Source organism: Hyalella azteca, unplaced genomic scaffold, assembly GCF_000764305.2.
Source record: "Hyalella azteca isolate HAZT.00-mixed unplaced genomic scaffold, Hazt_2.0.2 contig7692, whole genome shotgun sequence".
In the NCBI taxonomy this organism is placed as follows: Eukaryota; Metazoa; Arthropoda; class Malacostraca; order Amphipoda; family Hyalellidae; genus Hyalella; species Hyalella azteca.
In genome coordinates, this window is record NW_025937811.1 from 213,824 (window position 1) to 235,596 (window position 21,773).

At 36.9% G+C, this 21,773-nt stretch overlaps 2 protein-coding genes across 2 annotated transcripts in view; one reads left to right on the plus strand and one right to left on the minus strand.

Moving 5' to 3' along the window:
• LOC108675451 overlaps positions 1 to 9,919 on the plus strand; it is a 28,858-nt gene extending 18,939 nt beyond the window's left edge. Inside the window, exons 18-31 of the mRNA XM_047881346.1 lie at positions 520 to 679; positions 1,211 to 1,344; positions 1,626 to 1,762; positions 2,690 to 2,919; positions 3,159 to 3,329; positions 3,826 to 4,051; positions 4,328 to 4,488; positions 5,039 to 5,236; positions 6,221 to 6,368; positions 6,523 to 6,679; positions 6,907 to 7,077; positions 7,387 to 7,530; positions 7,818 to 7,978; positions 8,962 to 9,919. Coding sequence (XP_047737302.1) covers positions 520 to 679; positions 1,211 to 1,344; positions 1,626 to 1,762; positions 2,690 to 2,919; positions 3,159 to 3,329; positions 3,826 to 4,051; positions 4,328 to 4,488; positions 5,039 to 5,236; positions 6,221 to 6,368; positions 6,523 to 6,679; positions 6,907 to 7,077; positions 7,387 to 7,530; positions 7,818 to 7,978; positions 8,962 to 9,028 — 2,265 coding nt within the window. The 3' untranslated portion in view covers positions 9,029 to 9,919. The remainder of the gene's footprint in view (positions 1 to 519; positions 680 to 1,210; positions 1,345 to 1,625; positions 1,763 to 2,689; positions 2,920 to 3,158; positions 3,330 to 3,825; positions 4,052 to 4,327; positions 4,489 to 5,038; positions 5,237 to 6,220; positions 6,369 to 6,522; positions 6,680 to 6,906; positions 7,078 to 7,386; positions 7,531 to 7,817; positions 7,979 to 8,961) is intronic.
• A 743-nt stretch (positions 9,920 to 10,662) lies between these two features.
• On the minus strand, positions 10,663 to 15,842 carry LOC108675452. The gene is made up of 3 exons (XM_047881355.1): positions 15,778 to 15,842; positions 14,421 to 14,596; positions 10,663 to 11,108 (listed from the first exon to the last, which is right to left on the minus strand). Exons 1-3 carry the CDS (start codon positions 15,788 to 15,790, stop codon positions 10,818 to 10,820), a joined length of 480 nt encoding a protein of 159 aa, XP_047737311.1. The 5' UTR covers positions 15,791 to 15,842; the 3' UTR covers positions 10,663 to 10,817.
• Between the last annotated feature and the right edge of the window lie 5,931 nt (positions 15,843 to 21,773).

The following is a 21,773-nucleotide window of genomic DNA, read 5'->3' on the forward strand; positions in this document are numbered from 1 at the left end:
TGCAGCAATTTGCAATATTTCTCTTTGGCCAGTGATACAATCAATAAATAACTGCATTAAGAATTACTATTCTTACAAAATTTCTCTCTGCAAAGCACTACAACTAACCAGTAACTTCATTGGGCATAACTGCATTCACAAGATGCACCTTTATACGCCTTCAGACTTATTATATATTTCTACCTGAACCCGAGGACAGGGATTCGTTGACTACGTGCATGTGGGATAAGTAAGACGCCATATTAAGAGAGCTTATCTTAATTGATCACGGGGTGGTAATACATGAGAGTTAATTAAAAGTTATAAGGCTAAGACGTCGACCATTAGGAGGGAGCAGTTTCAAGCTTCTGGGGTCTTATTTGTCACGTGATGTTGTCCATGCTGATTCGGGTCTAGGACTGTTCCATCAATCTCCACCACGTCTAGTGACTATTACGTCTCAATTATAATGAATAATAAATAGAATCAGACGACTTATTGACACCGTTCAGTTATCGTAAACGAAGCGTGTCATCTCAGGTGCCGTGTACGACGGTGGCGGGTGAGGGCGGCGTGTGTTCGCTGCTGCTGCAGTGCACGACTTTCTTTGCCGAGTTGGCCGTACTGTCACGCTCCCCGTGCCGGCTCACCGGGCAGCAGATGGGCGTTTGCTGTCCTACCGAGAGAGCGACACCAAGAGGTGCAATACTAATTAGTTAATTTTCGTGACTTCATTTAGAGGAATTGATAACAGTGACTATTGATAACCAGGTGTATAAAAATATATGCGACAAGAAAAGTCTCGACGTATTAATTCTCAAACTATGCTAAACAAACAGTTTTGGGCCGCATAATTGACTAATTTCCCAGATAAGAAAATGAAAAACATTACGATTAAAGACGCCGTACAGGGAAAACATTTTTGATTGCATGTATTACACTTTATCAACGGATTTGAAGTACGATAACAGCGCCTCAATCAATATTACCTGCTACTTAAATCTGGAATTAATCATGAATAAAGTACATAAATAAGTCCGGGTGAATAGAGAAATTTTTTTATGTCCACTGGCATGGAGCCCACTGGCATGGACTCGTATTGGCGTAATGCTGTTGGTGAATGCTGAAGATGAATGAAGGAATGGAAGTGAAAATTAGTGATCATATATTTTCGAATTATTTTAATTCCGAATCAATTTACAGATTACTCGAAATTTATAAATTCTTGCAGATCCAAGCACGATGGTGAGACCACCGCCGCCCAAGCCTGTCCATGACCCTGGGATGTCTGCCAACGACATCAACGCCAACTGCCTGCTGGGAAAAGATAGGGAATCACTGAGACTTCAGTTTGAACAATCACTCGTTAGTTATTAATCTGCCGCTAATATACGAGACGATCAATATTGTATTTTATAAACGCGCCCATACGTAATTATAAAGCATGCTCATATATTTATAGAAGAACTGCCCATATATAGCACACATCAGTTGAAATCCCAATAAAACATCAAATAAGACCAGTCAAATGTCAAACAAAATTGTCGGTTTTACATTTGGTTGACTGTAAATGCAAAAAAATATATTCAGTGATGTTTTGACGCATAAAATTGGTCGGAATTTACTTTCCGTGTTGTGTATCCCAGGTTGCCAACAATATCGTGGCTTCGCCAGATTCGCCCGCCTACCAACACGCGCGGCTCTTCAAGTCAAACCCGGAAATTCAGCGCCGTGGACGCGCCGCGGCCCTCGTCCTCGAAGTGTCGCAGATGCTAACTAACAAGTGAGTCTCAAATAGAAATGTTTCTTCTTCATGATTGAGCCATTGAAAAAAGCTCAATCATATGATAGAGTTATAGTAAAAAAAGTATAAAATTCTAAGAGTTAAGAACGTATTCGAAAAGTTCACTAAATTTCAGTAGTAGGATTCACAAAATACGCTCTGCCAAAATGCAATATCTCAATTAATTAGAACGAATTCATGAAAATTGGATGTAATCTTGTTACTAGCAATGGAGTTGTTGTGTTTGTTCAATTACTCGCTCATTTCGTTCGCTCAATCGCTCATTATAAAAATTTTAATGTGCATCCAATATACATTCAATAAATATTGAATCTACTGTTGAATACCTGAATATTTTCCAAACGAGATTTATTTTTTATCAAGTTTAAATAGTGCTTGTAATTTTTCTAATTTATCATTCTAAGCAGTTCAATATTAGAATATTTTTCAGCATTTTCAACAGACGATCGAATTTGCTAGCGACTAATTTTTATTTTTTTGAAGGATATATCTGCGGAAGAAAGAATTTCACATGCTTCTATTTACAAAGTTCACATGTCAATTGACAATAGTCATAGGAACAGTTGCCCGATAACAATGACTAATATCTTTATCTAAAATTTTTGGTCAGTCTTCACTTTAGGGTGATTTTTCAAAGCAAAAGTTAATCAAAAATTTGTGAATAAATTATAACTACTTTTTAACAGTTCAGCTCCAGATACAACTACTGCGAACTGGCAATTTTTTTGAACCGGTAATTTCAGTTCCCATGAGCCCCCTACCCCAGTATCTCTAAATTTTCTGAACTATAAATTACTGCCTTCTATGTTTGCGAGTATTTCTTTCTTCCCTTAGTTTCTATCGTTATTTCTTGAAATTCTATGAACTTATAATCATTGTGTTCGAATTCTAACTCAGCGATCTAAGTTTGTTCGTGCATAACAGTCTGCAACTCAGCACGGACCAGGCGACATTTTCGCTGCCTCGATACCGTGTGAGCAACACGGTGCTGCGCGACGCATGCCCCCGTATGCCCTCATGCGGTGCACCGTCTAAATACAGGGCCATAGACGGCGCCTGTAACAACCTTAATAACCCTGACTGGGGACAGGCGGGAACTACTTTCCTTCGCCTCCTCCCGCCAGTTTATGCTGATGGTAGGTAAAATGATTTATTTTGTTAATGTAGAGCCTTTAGGTGGTCTCTCTTTCGGGCTTAAATATGGTTAATAGGTCATGCGATAATGGTTTGTTCTGCTATGTAGTGATAAGTTCTACTCTTCTACTCGTGTAATGATCGACATTTGGTCTACTAAAGGGACTCATGATTTCAAGCATGCAGCGTATATAACTTCACGCATTATATCTGAACATTCTTAAACCTACTTTTTAATCAGGCTTGAGTTCTGTTCGAACAAGTTTTGACGGAAGTCCACTACCGTCCGCACGGAGCCTCTCAGCGGAAGTGATATCAGAGAATAGCAACGTTTATGAAGACTACACATTACTTGTGATGCAGTGGGGGCAGTTTCTCGACCATGACATGACTCACACTCCAATCACTAAAGGTGATATTAACATAATATATATGATAATAACTCTGAAAAATAATATATTCTTAGTGTTCACAAATGAAATATGATCAATCGTGAGCATTCACTCATGTAAGATGTTCACGATTGATGGAAAAACAATCGAGGTGAGAAGAACTTTACTGGTTTAAATGTACAAAAATTGGACAATGAATACTGCACATATCTTCAACTTTATGAATATGAGCTAAATTTCTAGTGGATATAATGCCCAAAATTGAAGAGCATAATCGAGCGGCGAGAAATATATGACCTCTTTAACAGTATCTGGTAAACTAAATGGTCTAATTCGGGGCCATACTTTCAGAACTTGCTAAGTGAACGTAAGTACTTATACGCTCCATTTTCTTGTCTGTGATTGGTGGATTTTGCTTGAAAGGCCGTCAATGATTGGCTGATGAACTTACGATCTCTTTAACTTTTTTGAATGTATAGGCCCAGTAAAAGTGAGTTAAAATTTATTTCTTTTCAGGCATGGGGGACTCGGTAATTTCATGCTGCAACCATGGCAACATCAGACCACAACAAGAACTACACCCTGATTGCATGCCCATAGAAATCTCACCAACTGATAGATTTTACTCTCTATTTGGACAACGCTGCATGAATTTCGTGCGCTCAATGCCAGCTATGCCAAGAGGTTGCACCTTTGGCCCGAGGGAACAGATGAATCAAATCACTGCATTTATTGATGGAAGGTAACATTGAGGATAGTGGAACATTTTCATCATTGAAAGTATTCAGACAATGGAATGATAATATTTATTCTCAAGATCTCCAAGTTTGGCGTGGGAATGGACATGGGAGTAGTTATTGTATTCAACTCAATTCTCACTCACGACCAATCGATAGATATTTTTCAAGTCATATGTAGGAAATTTCACCCGTTAATTCTTTATTTATTTACAATTTCTACTAATATTGTCACAAAACAGTGTTTCGTAAAATGCACTAATAATTCTCTGTTTCACCAGCAACGTGTACGGCTCCACCGAGCAACAGATGCGAGCACTACGAGCTTTCAGCGGAGGCCTCCTGAAGACCGCGCAGCGAGGACGACGGCAGCTGCTGCCGCCCCAACCCGACAACGAAGAGTGCCAGAGCCCTGCTGCCGACCAGCCATGCTTTGCCGCTGGTGATGAATTGCAGGCCAAATGACAGCGCATATCAGGAAGCGAAATAAAAAGTTTGCATCACATACAACAGGCGCATATTGATTCCACCAAACCCTGTTGTGCAGCAGGAAACTAATTGTTTGTTCTGTTCATTACGGCCAGATCCCGGGGAGCCTGCTCAACATCATAATTATGGCATACTTTGATAAATATGATTCATAGAAACAAAAAATTTTAAAACTAAAATATTCCAAAATTAATTTTAGTCACAAAATCCTTGGGCAAGGAATTACTGCAGAGAGCAATGTTGATTGTTGATTATGATAATGGAAATGGTCTTTATGAGAATTACCCTTCATCACATATGTTCGGTGGATCCTTCGAGAGACAGTTATGAAATTTCCTTTCTTCTTCAGCTTCCCTCATTTGTTAAAAATTTAATTAGAACTCACGCGCGTTCTGTACATCAACATCATAAATTTTATGAAGTATATGAACTTTAATCCACGTATAGTTTATTATATTTTGTTTCTATCGAAGAGAATCCAAATTAATAACGATAATTTCCAGGCGACACGCGCGTGAACGAGCAGCCGAACCTGACTGCGATGCACACGGTGTGGATGCGACAACACAACCTCGTGGCGCAGCAGCTCGCCTCCCTCAACCCTCACTGGAGCGACGACACTTTGTTTCTTGAGGCCCGCAGGATCGTTGGGGCCATGATGCAGCACATCACTTACAACGAGTACCTGCCCATCGTTCTCGGTAGGCTGTGATGCAGCACATCACTAACAACGAGTACCTGCCCATCGTTCTCGGTAAGCCATGCGTAGCTGTTTACCTAGCTAATAATATATAGAACAGAATAGAATAGAAGTGTCGGCACTGAAGAAATAGGCTCATGGCCTGTTGCCGATTCTTGAATTTTTCGTGACTTGATTCGCAAGGGAGACGGCTTTTGGAACCCGATCTTTCCATAACTGACGATTGATTGAGATAGCTGCTGGACTTATTGCCTGGTCCGTAATTTGCTAGGCATTTTAAGACTCTTGCTCTTGCATAGCTTCGTCTAGTCTGTTCTTGAAGGCGTTCATACTCGTAGCGTCAACGATGCTATCAGGGAGGCTGTTCCACATGTCGATGACTCTAAGCAAGAAGAAATGTTGTCGCATGGATGTGTAACAACGCTGTTTTTTTTAGTTTATAGCCGTGGCCCTGGTGTTGCTTCTTGTTTCAAATTCTAGTAATCCTTCTGGGACCTTGTATAAGCCATGAGTATACTTGTATACTTCAATGAGTTCCCCACGCAGACGTCGATACCTGAGGCTTGGAAGCTTCATAATCTTTAATCTTTCCTCATAGGACTTGCCTTTCAGGCCCGTCCTATGCTAAATTACAATAAATTAGGCAACATTCAGTTCGCTTTTTATCGCATCTCGTAAAACTTAAAACCAGTACTAGTTAGACTTGAGTGTTTTTTTTCAGTATTTATTCACGGCAATTTGTTATTTTCAAATAGACCAACAATTGATGTAAGACTATTAGGTTCTCGTATTTAAATTCGAGTTTTTGCTGCTCAACCATCTTCGGATGAGGTGATCGTGATTTAATGTTATGTTTTATGGTTCTAACTTATTTATATAACTACCTTTGGTTGATTAGATTTCATATGCGGAACTGAAAAAAATGTTTAGAATTTTCATTAAATAATATGAAATACCCCAATAAATTCAGAATGATTGACTGTAGGTCGCCACTTCGTCGAAACGTTCAACTTGGTGCCGCTGAAGGAAGGCTATGCCAACACATATGAGCCAAATGTCGACCCAAGCATCAGCAACGCTTTTGCAGCAGCGGCTTTTCGCTACGGGCACACGCTTATTGACAGCAACGTACAGTGAGTCTCATAGAGCTGTTCTTGTATCTCTAGGAAGACTTATGGTTTATTCCATTAAAAATTATAATTTTATTGTCACTCGCCGTGGGGAATTAACTGAATCAATTCTACTGATGGCTAAACCAGTGAAACTTAGTGGTTAATTCAATTGCAGAGGATACTCAAGATTCGGTACACAGGAAATTGGTCAAAAGCTTCGTCGACTCCAATTCTCTCCATTCTTCTTGTACAATGAAGGTGCCCATGATGCTCTAATCCGTGGCCTTGCCATACAGCCCAGCCAAAAGTTCGACAACTTTTTCAGCGAAGAAGTAAGTAAACTATCTTCCAAAAGATTACATTTTACTGAAACGACCCTCTAGTATATTTAGGCGCAAAACAAGCAAACATTTTGATAGCACTTTTACTTTCATAGTAAATTTCCTATTTTTGCTATCAATGTACATATATTTATTCCAGTTTAACCACTTGTACGCCTATCAAGTTTTTGGGCTAATTGAAATTGCATGTGGTTCGTTTATTCGAATCTTTCATTCAGTTAACGAACCACTTGTTCGCTCGCAACAACTCGTTCGGCATGGACCTCGTAGCGCTGAACCTGCAGCGCGGCCGCGACCACGGCCTCCCGCCCTACGCCCAGTGGCGGGAGTTCTGCAACCTTCCTCCCATACGCGACTTTGCTCAACTCGCCGATGTTATGCCTCCTGATGTACGTTATTCGTCATCGAATATGATTAATTTTTGCATTGTGTTTCATTACGAACTTCTCATTTCACTGGCGCAAAACATCGGAATAGTTTGATAATCATTACTACGAAACACAGACGTACTTCCTTTTTCTAACGAAGTTTGAAAATGAGTCGTCAAAATAATATCTGACTTCTCATCATTTTCAATTTTAAACTTCTCTGCTGTTAGCTTTTAGATTTAGTAAGAAAGATTCTAACGTTCGTACTCTCCCAGCGCAGTAAAAGAACGGTTATTCTGCATTGACTTGAAGCATTTGCTCTTCGTTCAGGCGAGCCGTTACCTCTCGCTGCTGTACCGAGACGTGGGTGACATCGACCTCTTCCTCGGGGGCATCTTGGAGTTCCCTGTGGCCGGAGCGCTGGTAGGCCACACCTTCCTCTGCATTCTGGGGGATCAGTTCTACAGAATCAAGGTATATCTTATAGCTTAAGTAGTTTTATGCAGTACTTATAAATTCTCTGTCTCTCTGTTGTAGTTTTTGATTCGTTGCGGTACACGTTATTGTGGAATTTAAAATGTAGAAGACAAAAAGTATTGTCATTACTAACGCGGTCAAAAATATACAAAGATCGCATTTGGATCTGAGTAACGTAAATTGAAAGAAAAAATTAATTCATCACTACCCTGTTTTGTCGAAAACACTCCAGGGAAAAGATTTTCCTATTTTTCTATAAACTTATAAAATATTTATTTATGCAGGCTGGAGATCGGTATTTTTACGAGAATGGCGGGACGCACATGGCGTTTAGTCCAGCGCAACTACGCGAGATTCGTAAGCTGAGTCTCGCCCGCGTTCTGTGTGACACCTCAGACAATATTGCAGTAATGCAGCCCCTGGCCTTCCTTCACGCCAAATTCACGTGAGTCCCTCAAAATGAAGAATGATAACATAAAAGTTTAATTTATAAAAAATTTCTCAATAATGCATAAAACATATATCATACCTTGGGACAGTCATCCGTAGAAGGGAATTCCTGGCGTTCGCACATAGTAAATTGTAGTTACATCTCGTTTTTAATATAAAACTTGACTAATAAACAATAGATTATTACGTTTATCAGACACCTGAGCAGCTTTTTATCTGTTCAAATATGTCCACCAGCTCCTTGTAATTACTCCCATTTCTTACATATGAACTACTTAAATTTCTTACACATGAACTAAAACATCCTACAATGTGCACGAATTTTTTTTATTGATCGAAATGCTGGAGATTTGCACCCACAAATTGCCTCATTGTTTGGAAAAAAAACTTGCGATATCCCAGCATTTCCTCACGTTGCCGCCAGAACAAAATACAAAAGAAATAAGGAAGTGGGCTTCGAAAATTTCTGTGAATGAGACAGGATTCCGGAAACAGATCTTTGTTTAAAGCTAATTTTCTCATTTTATAACATAACATAGCGATGTCGGCGCTGAAGAGTAGGCCTGATGTGGCCTGTCGCCGATTCTTACTTTTTTTCGTGACTTATTCACAGAAGATATAAACTCGTGTCTTTTGACCGGTCTTCTCAGGGCTGACGATAGGTTGAAATAGCTACTAGACTTGCACCGGGTTCGATATGGTGCTAGGCATTTAAAGTCTGAACATATTTTTTCCATAGCTTTATCTAGTCTATTCCTTTATTTCTGTAAGCTACTTACCATCAAGATCAATGAATATTTATTTATTTTATTTATTTTTTGATTCGATAAATAATTGATCAAATCAATGAACATTTTAGATAAATTCATAAATATTCACTATTTCTATAACCATATTTGTTAGCCCAAATTTCTTAATATACAATTCGCTGAATTTAAATTTATAACATTTTTAATACTTGGTAATATTTCATTCTAGAAACAAGAGATCGCCGTGTGAAGGAAACGAAATACCCAAGATGAATCTGCAAGAATGGAAGGAATGAAAGTACAATGGGTTCTCAATTTTTGGATTTGTAGTTTATTGCCACAATTTCACGGAGGATATCAAAATGCTCACCCTAAATATGAATGCTGGGTTTATATTTATCAGGTAGAATTGTGGCTACATTAGCTAATGAGTTTTGTGAAAAAAACAATCTACATTGGAATAACAAAATACGGCAATGTGTGTTTTCAATTCTGTATTGCACTGTTTGCTGATACGTCATAAAACGTGAGTTAAATAAAAGCAATTAATAGCATTGTTGTTAAATGAATTGTTATTTGATTACATAAGATTCCTTAACTTAAATTATTTAATACGGACATTTTTCCTGGATGTTAAATTTTGATGTTGACTAATATATAAATATAATAGTTTGAATGAAATCCCGGTTTAAAGGTGAACTGCTACGTATTTTGGCCCGTTCTAAGGCTATTATTGTACATGAATGATAATCATCTAATGTCCATTTGCTTATTTTTAGAGAGGGCAAATTAATAATAATTTATATGTATAAATGAAGGATCTGAATAAAGAACTACAATGATTATCAATACCGTTTGTTCTATGAACATTGTTGTGGCTTCTGTCGTCTGTAGCGAAAGGGAGATATATACTTCATGATAATAACTCGCTTGCAGGATTCCTTCTTGAAAAGTATTATTTTCCTCGAGAGCTCCAGTGATGAATATACTTCAAAACAAAATTTCAAATATAGTTCTAGGCTTCTAGCTAGCTTATTGGTGTTTGAAAACATAGTACGAATACAGGGTTCAAGAATTGTTCACTATCGCACGAATGTCCAAAGAAAACATCTATATGTAACCTTCAGCATAACTGAATGTAATGATATGCATTATTTCATGTTTGACATTAAACTTTTATCATCTCCCTTATTGCTCTCTCTTCAAGCCAAAATTATTGTATAAAAGCTCATGCCAATAGAATGCATAAACTTGAAGAAATTTCATCAGCATGGAGTTAGCCTCATATCTAGTGATTAATTTTTGATGTGAATCAAAATAATTCGGAGGATAAGAATCATAATAATTCGGAGAATCCTTTATACGAGCTTATTAACGAATCGGTTACGTTCATGGAGGAGAAATTATTGTGAGCTGAAGTTAAATGGATGAGAAAGACTTATGTTTGATCCGGGAATCACTTGTGGTGCTAACGTCACAGATTCAATGCTTTTAGGAACGGTGCAGCTGACTTGCAAAGGCAATGTGATGTGCTCCGAAGTGAATCCTTAATAGCGTCTGCATGGCGTGGGAATAAGTCATGTGTAATGTAGGACAAATAATGTGATATATGAGTAATTCATGTTCAATTGAGGCTAACTGGTGTAAAAACTGGTGTGAAAATGAGGATAAACCTTCTAGCATTGAGTATAAGTTCCCAAGGAAAAGGGATAAGGCATGCGTGAATTAAGATAATAATTTTGCAACAATAAGGATAAGTAGTGCTGAAACGAGGAAAAGTCGTGTAAAAATAGGGATAAGTCGTGCAAAAATAAATATCGTCCGTGTTAGGATAATTATAATAGTATAATAATTAGTATTAATTGCGTAAAATGAGAATAAATAAGAAATTAGAAGATATAGTTAGAAAGTTCTATAGATATAGAACTTTAGTTATTACTTCAAAAGGAACAATATCAGTTGCAGTTGATGAGGCAGGGACATGAAACTATAAGCTATTCATTTCTTGATCACCTACGGAGACCAAACCTAAAAGAAGGATTTTCTCCGAATAAATTTAATTTCAGCTTAAATGCTGATCCAAAACTAATTGAAGATTATCGAGAATGGATCAGCATTTTGGCCCCTATCCCATCGTCTGCTGAGACTGTCGTGAAGTTCTTCAGTCGATCTGTTCCAGCAGCCGACGCAAGGGGTAGCGTTCCCTCTGACGATCGCCGGACGTAAGACGTCGGTGCTGCTGAGATGATTTCTTTCCCTTTTACCGCTGGCAAAAAAGGAGCTACCATCGCCGTATGACCAGAAAGTTGTCGGATTTCTGCTCAAGATGTTTTCTGCGTCGTTCATTTTCCCGACTGTGTTCATATCTTGAGCTTCCTGGCCGATTGTAAGGAAATGAGAGAATAATTTATATGATACGTTTTAGATAATCAACGGTCGTTATTGGTAGCTCAACTTGAAAAGAAAAAATATTAAGTGATGTTTTTATAATATTTTAATTTCATGATTATCATGATTCCATGATCATGAAATCATGATCATGATTTCATGATTCGTCAATGAAGACGAAATTATTCCTGTTTAATACTAACAATCACTGCTCTATCATATAGAGCATTATAAATGTTTCATACTTCGTTTGGTGATGTGAACACGAGTTTGCTGCAATTTAAAATAAATTGAATGAATTATGTAAATTAGGCTTCATTGAAAGCAGACTCTCGAAATACAAACTAGGAAATTTAGAACGATATTTATTATGCGACTAGTACGTCCTTATAATGAGAACACCTGCTCAACACCTGCTGAGGTTGATGTTCAAATATTATTTGAAGAAGGCTGTAAAACAAACAAGTAAATTTATCACTATTTTCTCGTGTTTAAATGGAAGAAATTAATATTCGTGTTAATGTCTGATTTCGGAACTATTGGTATAATTGCTTGATTACTAGTGCTCTGGCAAGGGAACAAAGAACGCTTACCTGACATGAGTAACTGGAGCAAAGTTAATTGTCACAAGCCTACTCTCAAAAAGGATACGTTCTAGTGAGCGCAAAATGACTTGCACTGATGGTTGCCGCCACGCACGACAACTTCAAAATGTTCTCTGTTGCGTACTAAAGTCCTCAGGTTCCTACCCTCAATAGTTTACGTATAATTTAAGTTGATAGTTATGTTCCTGGTGAGTGACATACGGCGGTAGAGGTTTAGGGTAACATGGGGCAGCGAGCCCACTGCGGGTCATGGGCCCATTATATATAGCGGGTTTCTCGCTAAGTATGGCAGATATTGGTCCGTGTTCTCTACCGCCGGTCGACAGTTTCACTGGAATGAAGTGTACGGATTTACGTTTTGCTAAGTGTTGGCGATATTAAGTTATTTGTGAATAACCGCTTTAGCCCAGATAAATTTTTTTTGCTGCTAAATAAAACTGTTTTCGATTACTGTAGATGAAGCTTTTGAAATTACTGTGAATTATATTTTGAAAATAATATTTATAGGGATAATTTTGAGATAAAGTTTAGACTATTAGCTTTCAAAATAAAATGTTGACACGATATAAATTGAAATGATATTAGTGGGGCAACGGGCCCACGCGTGTCACAAATTACACTTTTTGAATTACAAATTACACTTCATATTGCATGATTTTTTTTATTTGCCGCCTCAAGGCAGCAGGTTTGGTTTCTAGTTATGCGTATTTATGACCTTTTATCGAGTTATTGACTCTTGCCTTGGCAAAAGTTGATTTCAGTCAACACCAATGAGCCAAAAGTTGAGTTTTTTATGGTGTTGGCTGAAATCACGATTAGGTACGAATTCTCTGCACATAATATCTGGATTATGGACGAAATTGGAACGGAGTTTTTTTTCTGATCAACTAAATATATTTTTTCTAGTCAAGGATACATTTTTTTCATGTCAAGGACGAATTTTTTATCGCAAGGATATATTTTTTAAGTCAAGGATATATATTTTATGTCAACGAAATATTTTTCTTCACGTCAGTGATAGATTTTTTAAGCCAGGAGTATATTTTTTCAATTTAAGGATATGATTTTTTGAGTTGTTAATAAATGAATGAATGTCATATATTTTATTACATTTTTCTCATTTTTAACTGTAAAGTGTTGTTTTATCAGTTTTAAACGAAAAATATGCCGTTGTGGTAAAGGGACCAAGGGTGAGGGACCATGGGCCCATTGCCCCAGGGGTGGGGCAATAGGCCCATTTGGACACTTTTTACAGAATAGTGTTTCATTATAAATTGAATAACTCTATAGGCGTCTAATTAACATCATACATTCCTCATTAGTTGTTCCTTTAAACAAAACAAAGAACCACCTCGTATCAATTAAAACTTCATAAAAAAATTAGTTTAAAAAGGGGGGGGGGGGCGCGCAGCCCCATGTTGCCCTAATAATCATCGAGCAGAATTTTCCTGTTGCTGAGTTGGTTGATAGATTAATATATATTGATGATTCATTTTCAATGGAATGTACACTCTTATTATTTAACTACGAGAGTCGGCTTTCATACTTCCGCGATCATAATGAAACTGAGTAGATTACCACGTACCACATCTAAGAGTGAAATAAAAAATTATTCATGTAATTAAATCATATTTTTAGGTTATACAGTGCGACAGCGTTCGTGAATCGGAAGCTTATCAATTGAACAATGCGAACTAAAAATATTTTACTGCATTCGAAAAGAACTCTTCAAATAATTGATACATGTGCATAATTTTCAGTTGCAAATCAAGATGGAATTACAGATACAACGCTTATGTTAAATTAAATTTACTATAATTGATAACATTGTTCATATATCTGTTCACGAATACAGCCGATTTTTGCAAAAATGGCACTGGAATTCAAGGTGGGGAATAGTGAAAATAGCGTAACGGAATAAATGGGCAGAACCATCCAGGGTTTAGCTCCGTTGTCGGGACAGATAACTTCGTGAAGCTTAGCTTCACAATTATGTTCAAAGAAAATTTTTCTTGTGTTGAAATTGTGTTATCGTTCTGTTTAGATCCAGCTTCAAGCTTAAACAACTGGTTAATTCTAGGAATTAATAACATGCAATTATAAGGCTATTTCAGACAACAGCTTCGTGCTAAGCGTTTCTAACCGGCATGACATAGTCATTTTCGACAAAAAGTCAATTCTAACCATTACTAACATGCATAACAGTGGAGTTTTCAACAACTGGTTAATTCTTGTCATTATTAACCTCCCTAACAATGCTATTTTGGACGCCAGGTTAAAGCTTAGTATTACTCACCTGCCTAATTCTGCCGGAAGGGTTGGACGCCAGGTTAAAGCTTAGTATTACTCACCTGCCTAATTCTGCACTCTGTTTAGGTTAGATTCTTTCTGTTTAGATCCAGCTTCAACAACAGGTTAATTCTAGGCATTAATAGCATGCCGTATAATGCCATTTTCGACTACAGGTTTGTCTTAAGCAATTCTAACCTGTCTAGTAATGCCGATTTCGGCAACTGGTCAATTCAAAGCGTCACTAACCTGCACAACAAAGTCATTTTCTACAACAGTTCAATTCTAACCACTACTAACTTGCATAACAATGGCGTTTTCTGCAACAGGTTAATGCTAATCATTACTCACCTGCCTAATTCTGCCGGAAGGGTTGGACGCCAGGTTAAAGCTTAGTATTACTCACCTGCCTAATTCTGCCGGAAGGGAGCTCCAGTTCACCCGCATCACTCCTCCAGATGTCGTGGTGCTGGAGACGCTGCGGCTGCTGCTCCTGGAACTCCTTGTCCAGCTGCAGCCTGATGGCCGCCGCCCACTGCTGCTGCAGCTGCTGCAGTCGCGCCTCATCGCCTTCTGAACTTCCTTATGAGGGGGTTTTCTTAGTTAATAGTCTTTAATAAATAAAGGATAGGATCTAAATCTTACGATTTTTAATAAATTAGTATATTCTTGTATGTTTATTCTGTTAATTTTGTATACTGATTTATATTTTATAGATTAGTATATATTTGTATGTTTTCCTACGATATTTCTACGAGGATTTATTTCTAGTCTTTTGTGTTGTTTGACTATTTGAACAGCTGATGGTAGCGCAAAAGTATTTCGTCTTAGTTTTTATTGTGGGCTCACTCCGAATGCCAACTAGGCCCAGGCATCAACGCTCGTGATCGTCTTTCAAACCCAATCCTTATATTCGTTCATCATTAGAAAGCCAAATTCCACTGAAGTTAACATTTAATGCTCCGGGTTTCAAGCTCTAAACTTTTCTGGAAATACATATAAAAAACTAATCAATAGAAAACCAAAGATAATCTCATTGAGTTACTAACAGTTATAAAATATGGACAACGAATTCATATTTAAACGTATTCGAATTAAGTCTATTCTCAATAGCATACACGAAACGTTCATACATTAACAGTCTACACCAATAACACAGGACACAAACTATCGTCACGACTCTGCACCTGATAAGAATTAACCTATAGCGTTCCAATCGTCAGGACGGTGAGCGATCAAACAATTTTCTAAAAACTTGAAATTCGAAAATTGAATCTCTTTGTTTAAAATTCTTCCATCTTAAATATTCTGACTTCATTCGTCACCTGATGGTAACAATTGCCCTAACAATAATTACTTTTATCCTAATTGGGATTGTTTTTCTTCTGTTGCTATTGAGAATTAATACGATATTGGTGATTATTTCAAAGGTTGGACTTCAGAGGCACTTAGTGCTGAATAACTGCCTTGATTATCGCAAATTTCAAATGTCAATGGAGAATTTTCTTGCCAATACAGTCTAGAGAACCAGAAAAAATGTTATAAGGATGATGGTACTCTTACTCGTCATTTCATTCTGACTTAATTAAAGTATAGACTAAAAAGTGGATGCGTATAACCTATATCTCCGTACAGAGATACTTGCGAAGAGTGGAGACATGTGTTTAGTCCAATAAATACAAATAAAAATTAATACTAACACTTGGTGGAAAACCTCAATAAAGAGGGATCCACGTTAAGTTCTCCATAACATATTTACTTACTATCATCACACATTTTCTATTTCATAGCCTTTAGCATGACGATGAGAGTGGGATTCATGCAGAAGTCTTGCAGAATTTCCCATGTGACTGTGTTGCAAGCGCGAAGCTTGGTGGTGTGGGTGGCAGCGTTGCCATGGTAACGCCTGGGCTGCTTGATTTTTCCGAGCAATGAGGCGAGTTCGCTGAAGTGTCGATTCGGTAGCAATGAAACGGTTTAAAAAACGTGGGTGGCTTGAAACGAAAATATCGAAGTAAGCCTATCCCACGTGTGGAGAGGGACAAACTGTGGAGATATAGAAGAGAGCATTCTGAAACTTCTCGAATAAAATTAAGTGTGCAGTCAATTAGTTCACTGAAACGAGCAAATGTATTTTCAACACTGACGCTCGGGGTAAAATCCTTTTACCCACACTCGATACTAAAATAATATATCTATATTATTCGGAAATATATTCTTCGATCAATAAAATCATCGTGAAAATTGAAATCCAATGGTAAAATGTGCACCTGATAATGAATATTTTCATTTTCAAACACGCATTGTCAAGCAAATGCAACACCACGAGCATTTGCAACTTCTGTTTATTGATCGCACACGTAAAATTGTCGAGTGTCAGAATCCATCACAGGCCAGAAGCCGAAACAAAATTTCTTAAATCCTTCATTTCATTCATTTTATTGTTCTTTCAGACGCTTAACATATCATCACACGAACCAAATTTCGTATAAGTCTCATAAATTTATTGATGATAAATCGTAGTTATTTATCTCGAGAACTTCATTTTGAGTATAATGTAAAATTTAATTCATAATTAACAGTGTAATAAGTGTATTTATCTCCTATTCAATTGTTGCTTCAGTTTAGCAGTAAGCCATCTGCCGTTTTCTTCATTCATATCCTGTTAGAAAATAGTTCCAGGAATAACTGTGGTAGTCATCTAGCAGGGTGCAACCAGGTCCAGCTTTAGTAGCGATTCGGAGAATATGCAGTCTGATGAAATAACATAATTAAATTTTTAATACATAATTTAAAAAGATTCCATCTTCACTGCCACCAGAAAAATGCAAATGTGTCCGATTTAAGTTTCCAGGAGCAAAAATCAATAGATTCCAGTAGAAAAATCGACATTTCCAGTGTAAGTGTCGGTCTCCACTCTCCACTACTCACGTGCACATGTAACTGAATGAACCAAACAAACTATTTTGTTACTTAGAGATGAATCTGTCTCTTCATGCATATTTTTTTTGTAGACACTCACCAAATTTAATTTAGTTGACGACATTGCTGTTTGTCAAATCATTCATGAGTCACCGAACATTAAACAGTCACGTATAATAAAGAAATAGTGATAGTTCTCTACTGTTAATTAAGGTAGTGAGCAGTGCACATCAATTAAATTATGCTGGGTGAAAATCAGAGCGCATTTGCACTCTGTCATGTTAAAGGGCAAAATTACCAAAACGAATCAAATCTCTATGACTCAGTTTAGAGTGTCACGCAATATCCTCATGCAACGATGGAAAGAAGCTGAGTGCAGGCAAGATAATTTGCTTCTCAACATGGCACATATTTTTATTGGTTCTACGCTAATATTTTGTTTTAGTTGCTCTCACTTCAAATGAAATGAAAAACAACTACATCACAGCTGTCCTATATCAGCTTCGAAATTCATACAACTAAAAAAATTGAAGGTAAATTTGTGGAATGTCATGAGAGGCTAATGAAACGCCTGCAAAGGAATTATATTTGTATCAAGTGTGATGAAAAATATATAGTTAGTCTATTGTAAATACATGTTAAATATATAATTATTTAATACATCAAAAATTATTACTGACGTAATAGTTCTTGTCCCATCTTCATGGGACATAATGCAAGTCATTTAGCAATTCGAACATCGTCGACTTATATATAAATGTGACTATTGTGACCTGAAACCACTCCTGAAAACTTTAATCGGACAAAATAGCATTTTTCTGGTAGCAGTGAAGATGGAATCTTTTTAAAGTAGACATTAAAAATTTAATTATGTTTTTGCATCAGACTGCATATTCTCCGAATCGCTACGAAAGCTGGACCTGGTTGCACTCTGCTAGATGACTACTATAGTTATTCCTGGAAATATAATATTGTTATAAATGTGACGTCGATATATGTGACTATTGTGACCACGATGCCTGCGTAGGCTTCAAGAACATGTGCACCAACACACAACGTTGCATTCTATAACATTATCATATATATTAATGGTCGATTTGCGACCCGTCAGATTATAACACTTCAACAACCAATTAACAAAATCAAGCTTTTAAAGTTATTTTCTCAACGAAAAAATATATATTATGATAATAATTCTGAAATTGGAGGACTAATGCATCTCGAATGTTTCCTGGAATACAGGATTAACCTAATTAATTGATCCGTTTCAACATAATTTATCTAACTACAAGCTACTGCCGACGACGTCTCGTCACTTCATGTTCGTCTGCGAGCGTGAATATGCGTAAGGAAGTGAACTCTAACACTGTTGTTGCGAAAGATGTCAGTCAAAATTTAGCTGTAATGACACTTTAGACGCCAAGTGATCAATAATTCGATGAAAAACATCATATCGTACGACAACATTGATTAGTAATGATTTTTTATAGGAATTGCATTTAAAATATGTTTTGGTCATGATCGAGTCTTGAATACATTTGTGAATAAACGTACAGTTTAAGGTTATATACAAATTTTTTTACTAATGTATTGTGTAGAGAATGGGAGATATTTGATGGACGTAGAGCATATTTTTGCGTCTTTAAGTAAAGATGGTTTCCGTGATGTATTTGTGAAATACAACAATAAAAAAAATATTGAATTAGAACTTACAGTATTTTTCCTTTTGAGTCGAAAACAAAAGCTCCCTCATATCCGTCCCCTAAATCTCTGTTAGCAGAGTAACAATTAGCAAGAACTTCAGTTACTGATATACAAGAATATCCTGCCAAAAAGATATAGGTACACTTCAACCTCGCTGAGGAGAGCCATTCACTGCTGACTTTCTAATTGGCAGTTAATCGTAGAAAGTTAATTAGAAGGCTGTTGTCTTGGGAACCTTGCTCCTCCCCCTGCCCAGTGTCACTATGAAGCGATATGAATCAAGCGCGGCCTACAGTCAACCCCGGGTGCGGACTAAAATAATTGCCTGTCAGTGTGTTCAGAATAATATAATTGGGGGCGATGTGATAAGAATAATATTAATTGAATAATGAATAATATAATTGGCGGGCGATGTGTTCAGGATAATATAATTGGCGGGCGATGTGATAAGAATAATATAATTGGCGGGCGAGGTGATGAGAATAATATTATTGGCGGGCGAGGTGATAAGAATAACAGGATTGTTGGGCGAGGTGATTTTTGAATCATCAGAGCAAGGAACTCTTAGATGGATGGAAATAATTTTTCAATTAGCAAATCACATATTTGTCAGCTGAGAGTTCTGGTGTGAAAATTTATTAATTCATTATTTAAGAATTCGAAAATAATATCTATCAATTCTCTGACATCGACACTACTTAAGTAAACATTTTCATTCACTGGACTTAACTTCCACTTGATTGCGGGAAAATTTATTCATTTATAATATCAAGAGCATTTCCCGATGAAAATCCCTTTATTTGGGAGAACCATAAAACGATTTCCATTGTATGTGTTCTTCACTCACTTCCGGCTAAACGTTTGCTGGAAGAAAAAAAATTTCCTCTTCGACTCCGCCTAAATTAAGTTCCAAATAACACCTGAAAATGCGAATCGAATAATCCTGCGATGGGATGGTCTCATTTCCTTCAAATGTATACGACAGTCGCATTCTTTTGCTAGATGATCGGCCTAGAGCAAAAAAATTAAGCGCAAGTTCAAAAGGCGAAAAATAAAGCGCAAGTTTCATCGAAACAAACTGAGCGAAACGCTGGGCGCAATTTTTTCATTTAAGTGTGTCAGGAGTTGATGACGTGAGCTTTAATCAGCTTTCCGGCCCATTATCCTCTGTCACCTCAGTTCCTGGCCGCCCGAAGTCTGCAGGGATTTAAAGTTTCCGATGCGAATGAAGCACCGAAGATTTTCTGGGACGAATCGAACTGTATGAATATACAAATTGTGTAAAATAAACTGTAAAGTAAAAAATTCGCACCCTCAGGTTTTAAAATGCCGACCATTCGAGGGTAATCACGGAAAAACTTTACTTAATTAAAGACGCAAAACTATGCTCTACGACCATCAAATATCTTCCATTCTCTACACAACACATTAGTAAAAAAATTAATTCAATTTCATAAACAATTGAATTAATTCTAATTCATATCCATAAAATAATTCATATCCATAAGAAAAAAAAAATTTCATTAATTTTCTTTCAAACAACTTTATCAAATATTTATTGCGTGCAGCTGGACATATTAGATTTGATTTACGGATCGCTCGACCGCAGCTATTAAGGGCTTGCAATAAAAAACACATTCAAGATTTACTTGAGGGTGCGGTTTTTCTCAAAATTATGCGCAGAGATTCGTTCAAGAGAAAATTCTTCTTAATAGAGTACATTTTATTCTCTTCAAACGCTGGGCGCAATTTTTTCATTTATGTGTGTCAGGAGTTGATGACGTGAGCTTTAATCAGCTTTCCGGCCCATTATCCTCTGTCACCTCAGTTTTTGGCCGCCCGAAGTCTGCAGGGATTTAAAGTTTCCGATGCGAATGAAGCACCGAATATTTTCTGGGACGAATCGAACTGTATGAATATACAAATTGTGTAAAATAAACTGTAAAGTAAAAAATTCGCACCCACAGGTTTTAAAATGCCGATCATTCGAGGTAAATCACGGAAAAACTTTACTTAATTAAAGACGCAAAAATATGCTTTACGACCATCAAATATCTTCCATTCTCTACACAACACATTATAGTAAAAAAATTAATATATACTACGTATCCGCAAGTTGAATAATAAAAAAACGAAATAGACTTATAGATACGAAAAGATATGTACGTTAATGAGGCAGATCATCGTTTGCGATAGTTAATCTGGTCTTCACCGAAGCGTGTTATGATACCTCCACTATATTCCTCTTTATAATTTTTAAATTATTTACAGGAGGAACATGAAAATTTTCTTGGAAACAATTCATATCCATAAGAAAAAAAGATTTCATTAATTTTCTATTAAATATCGTTATCATATATTTTCTGTGTGCAGTTGGACATCAATTTATTTACGGATCGCTCGACCGCAACGAGGGGCTTGCAATGAAAAATATAACTCAGTACTCACTGCAGTGAGTGACAGAGAGCGCATTTTCTCGTCGGCGAAAACGTGAAGTCACGGACGGACAGACAGACGGACGGACAGACGGACGGACGGACGGACATGGCGAGCACAATGGCGCATTTTTTCCATAAATGAGAAAGTGCGCTAAAAACAGATTCAAGATCTTACTTGAGGGTCCGGTTTCTCTCAAAATTATGAGCAAAGATTCGTTCAAGAGAAAATTCTTCTTAATAGAGTACATTTTATTCTCTTCTAGTTTATTGAAAAATTTCATTTTAATTAATTATCATGAATTAGTATCATTGGTGTATTAATGACCAGCAATTTCTCTTCTTTTATTATTACGGGATATTCTCAAAAGCATGATCGTAGATGGAAATTATTAAAATTTAATCTTATGATACATCAACGGCTTAGGAGAGATAATTCTTGCAGCGAGCCTACTAATGAAACTTACTCTAGATGAACGAAAATAATTTGATATTGGGCATTATTGAGATGTCAACTTAGATAATAGTTTAGTTAAGTGACAAATCGATGACTTGCGGATAAACTAATAAGGCTTATTTAATAACTTCATGATCATTTTATTAGATGCGGAGAAGACGTTGCATGGTGCAGTAAGATTAATACGATAATCTAATTTCGGTGTTGTGGGGAATTTTTCCTACAATTCATAAATTTTGTT

What these genes read in the sequence shown, in the direction of transcription:
- LOC108675452 (XM_047881355.1), bottom strand. An exon ending in CTTCCGGCAGAATTAGGCAG is followed by an intron (nt 11,109 to 14,420) that starts GTGAGTAATACT and finishes ACAATCGGCCAG; the next exon opens with GAAGCTCAAGATATGAACAC.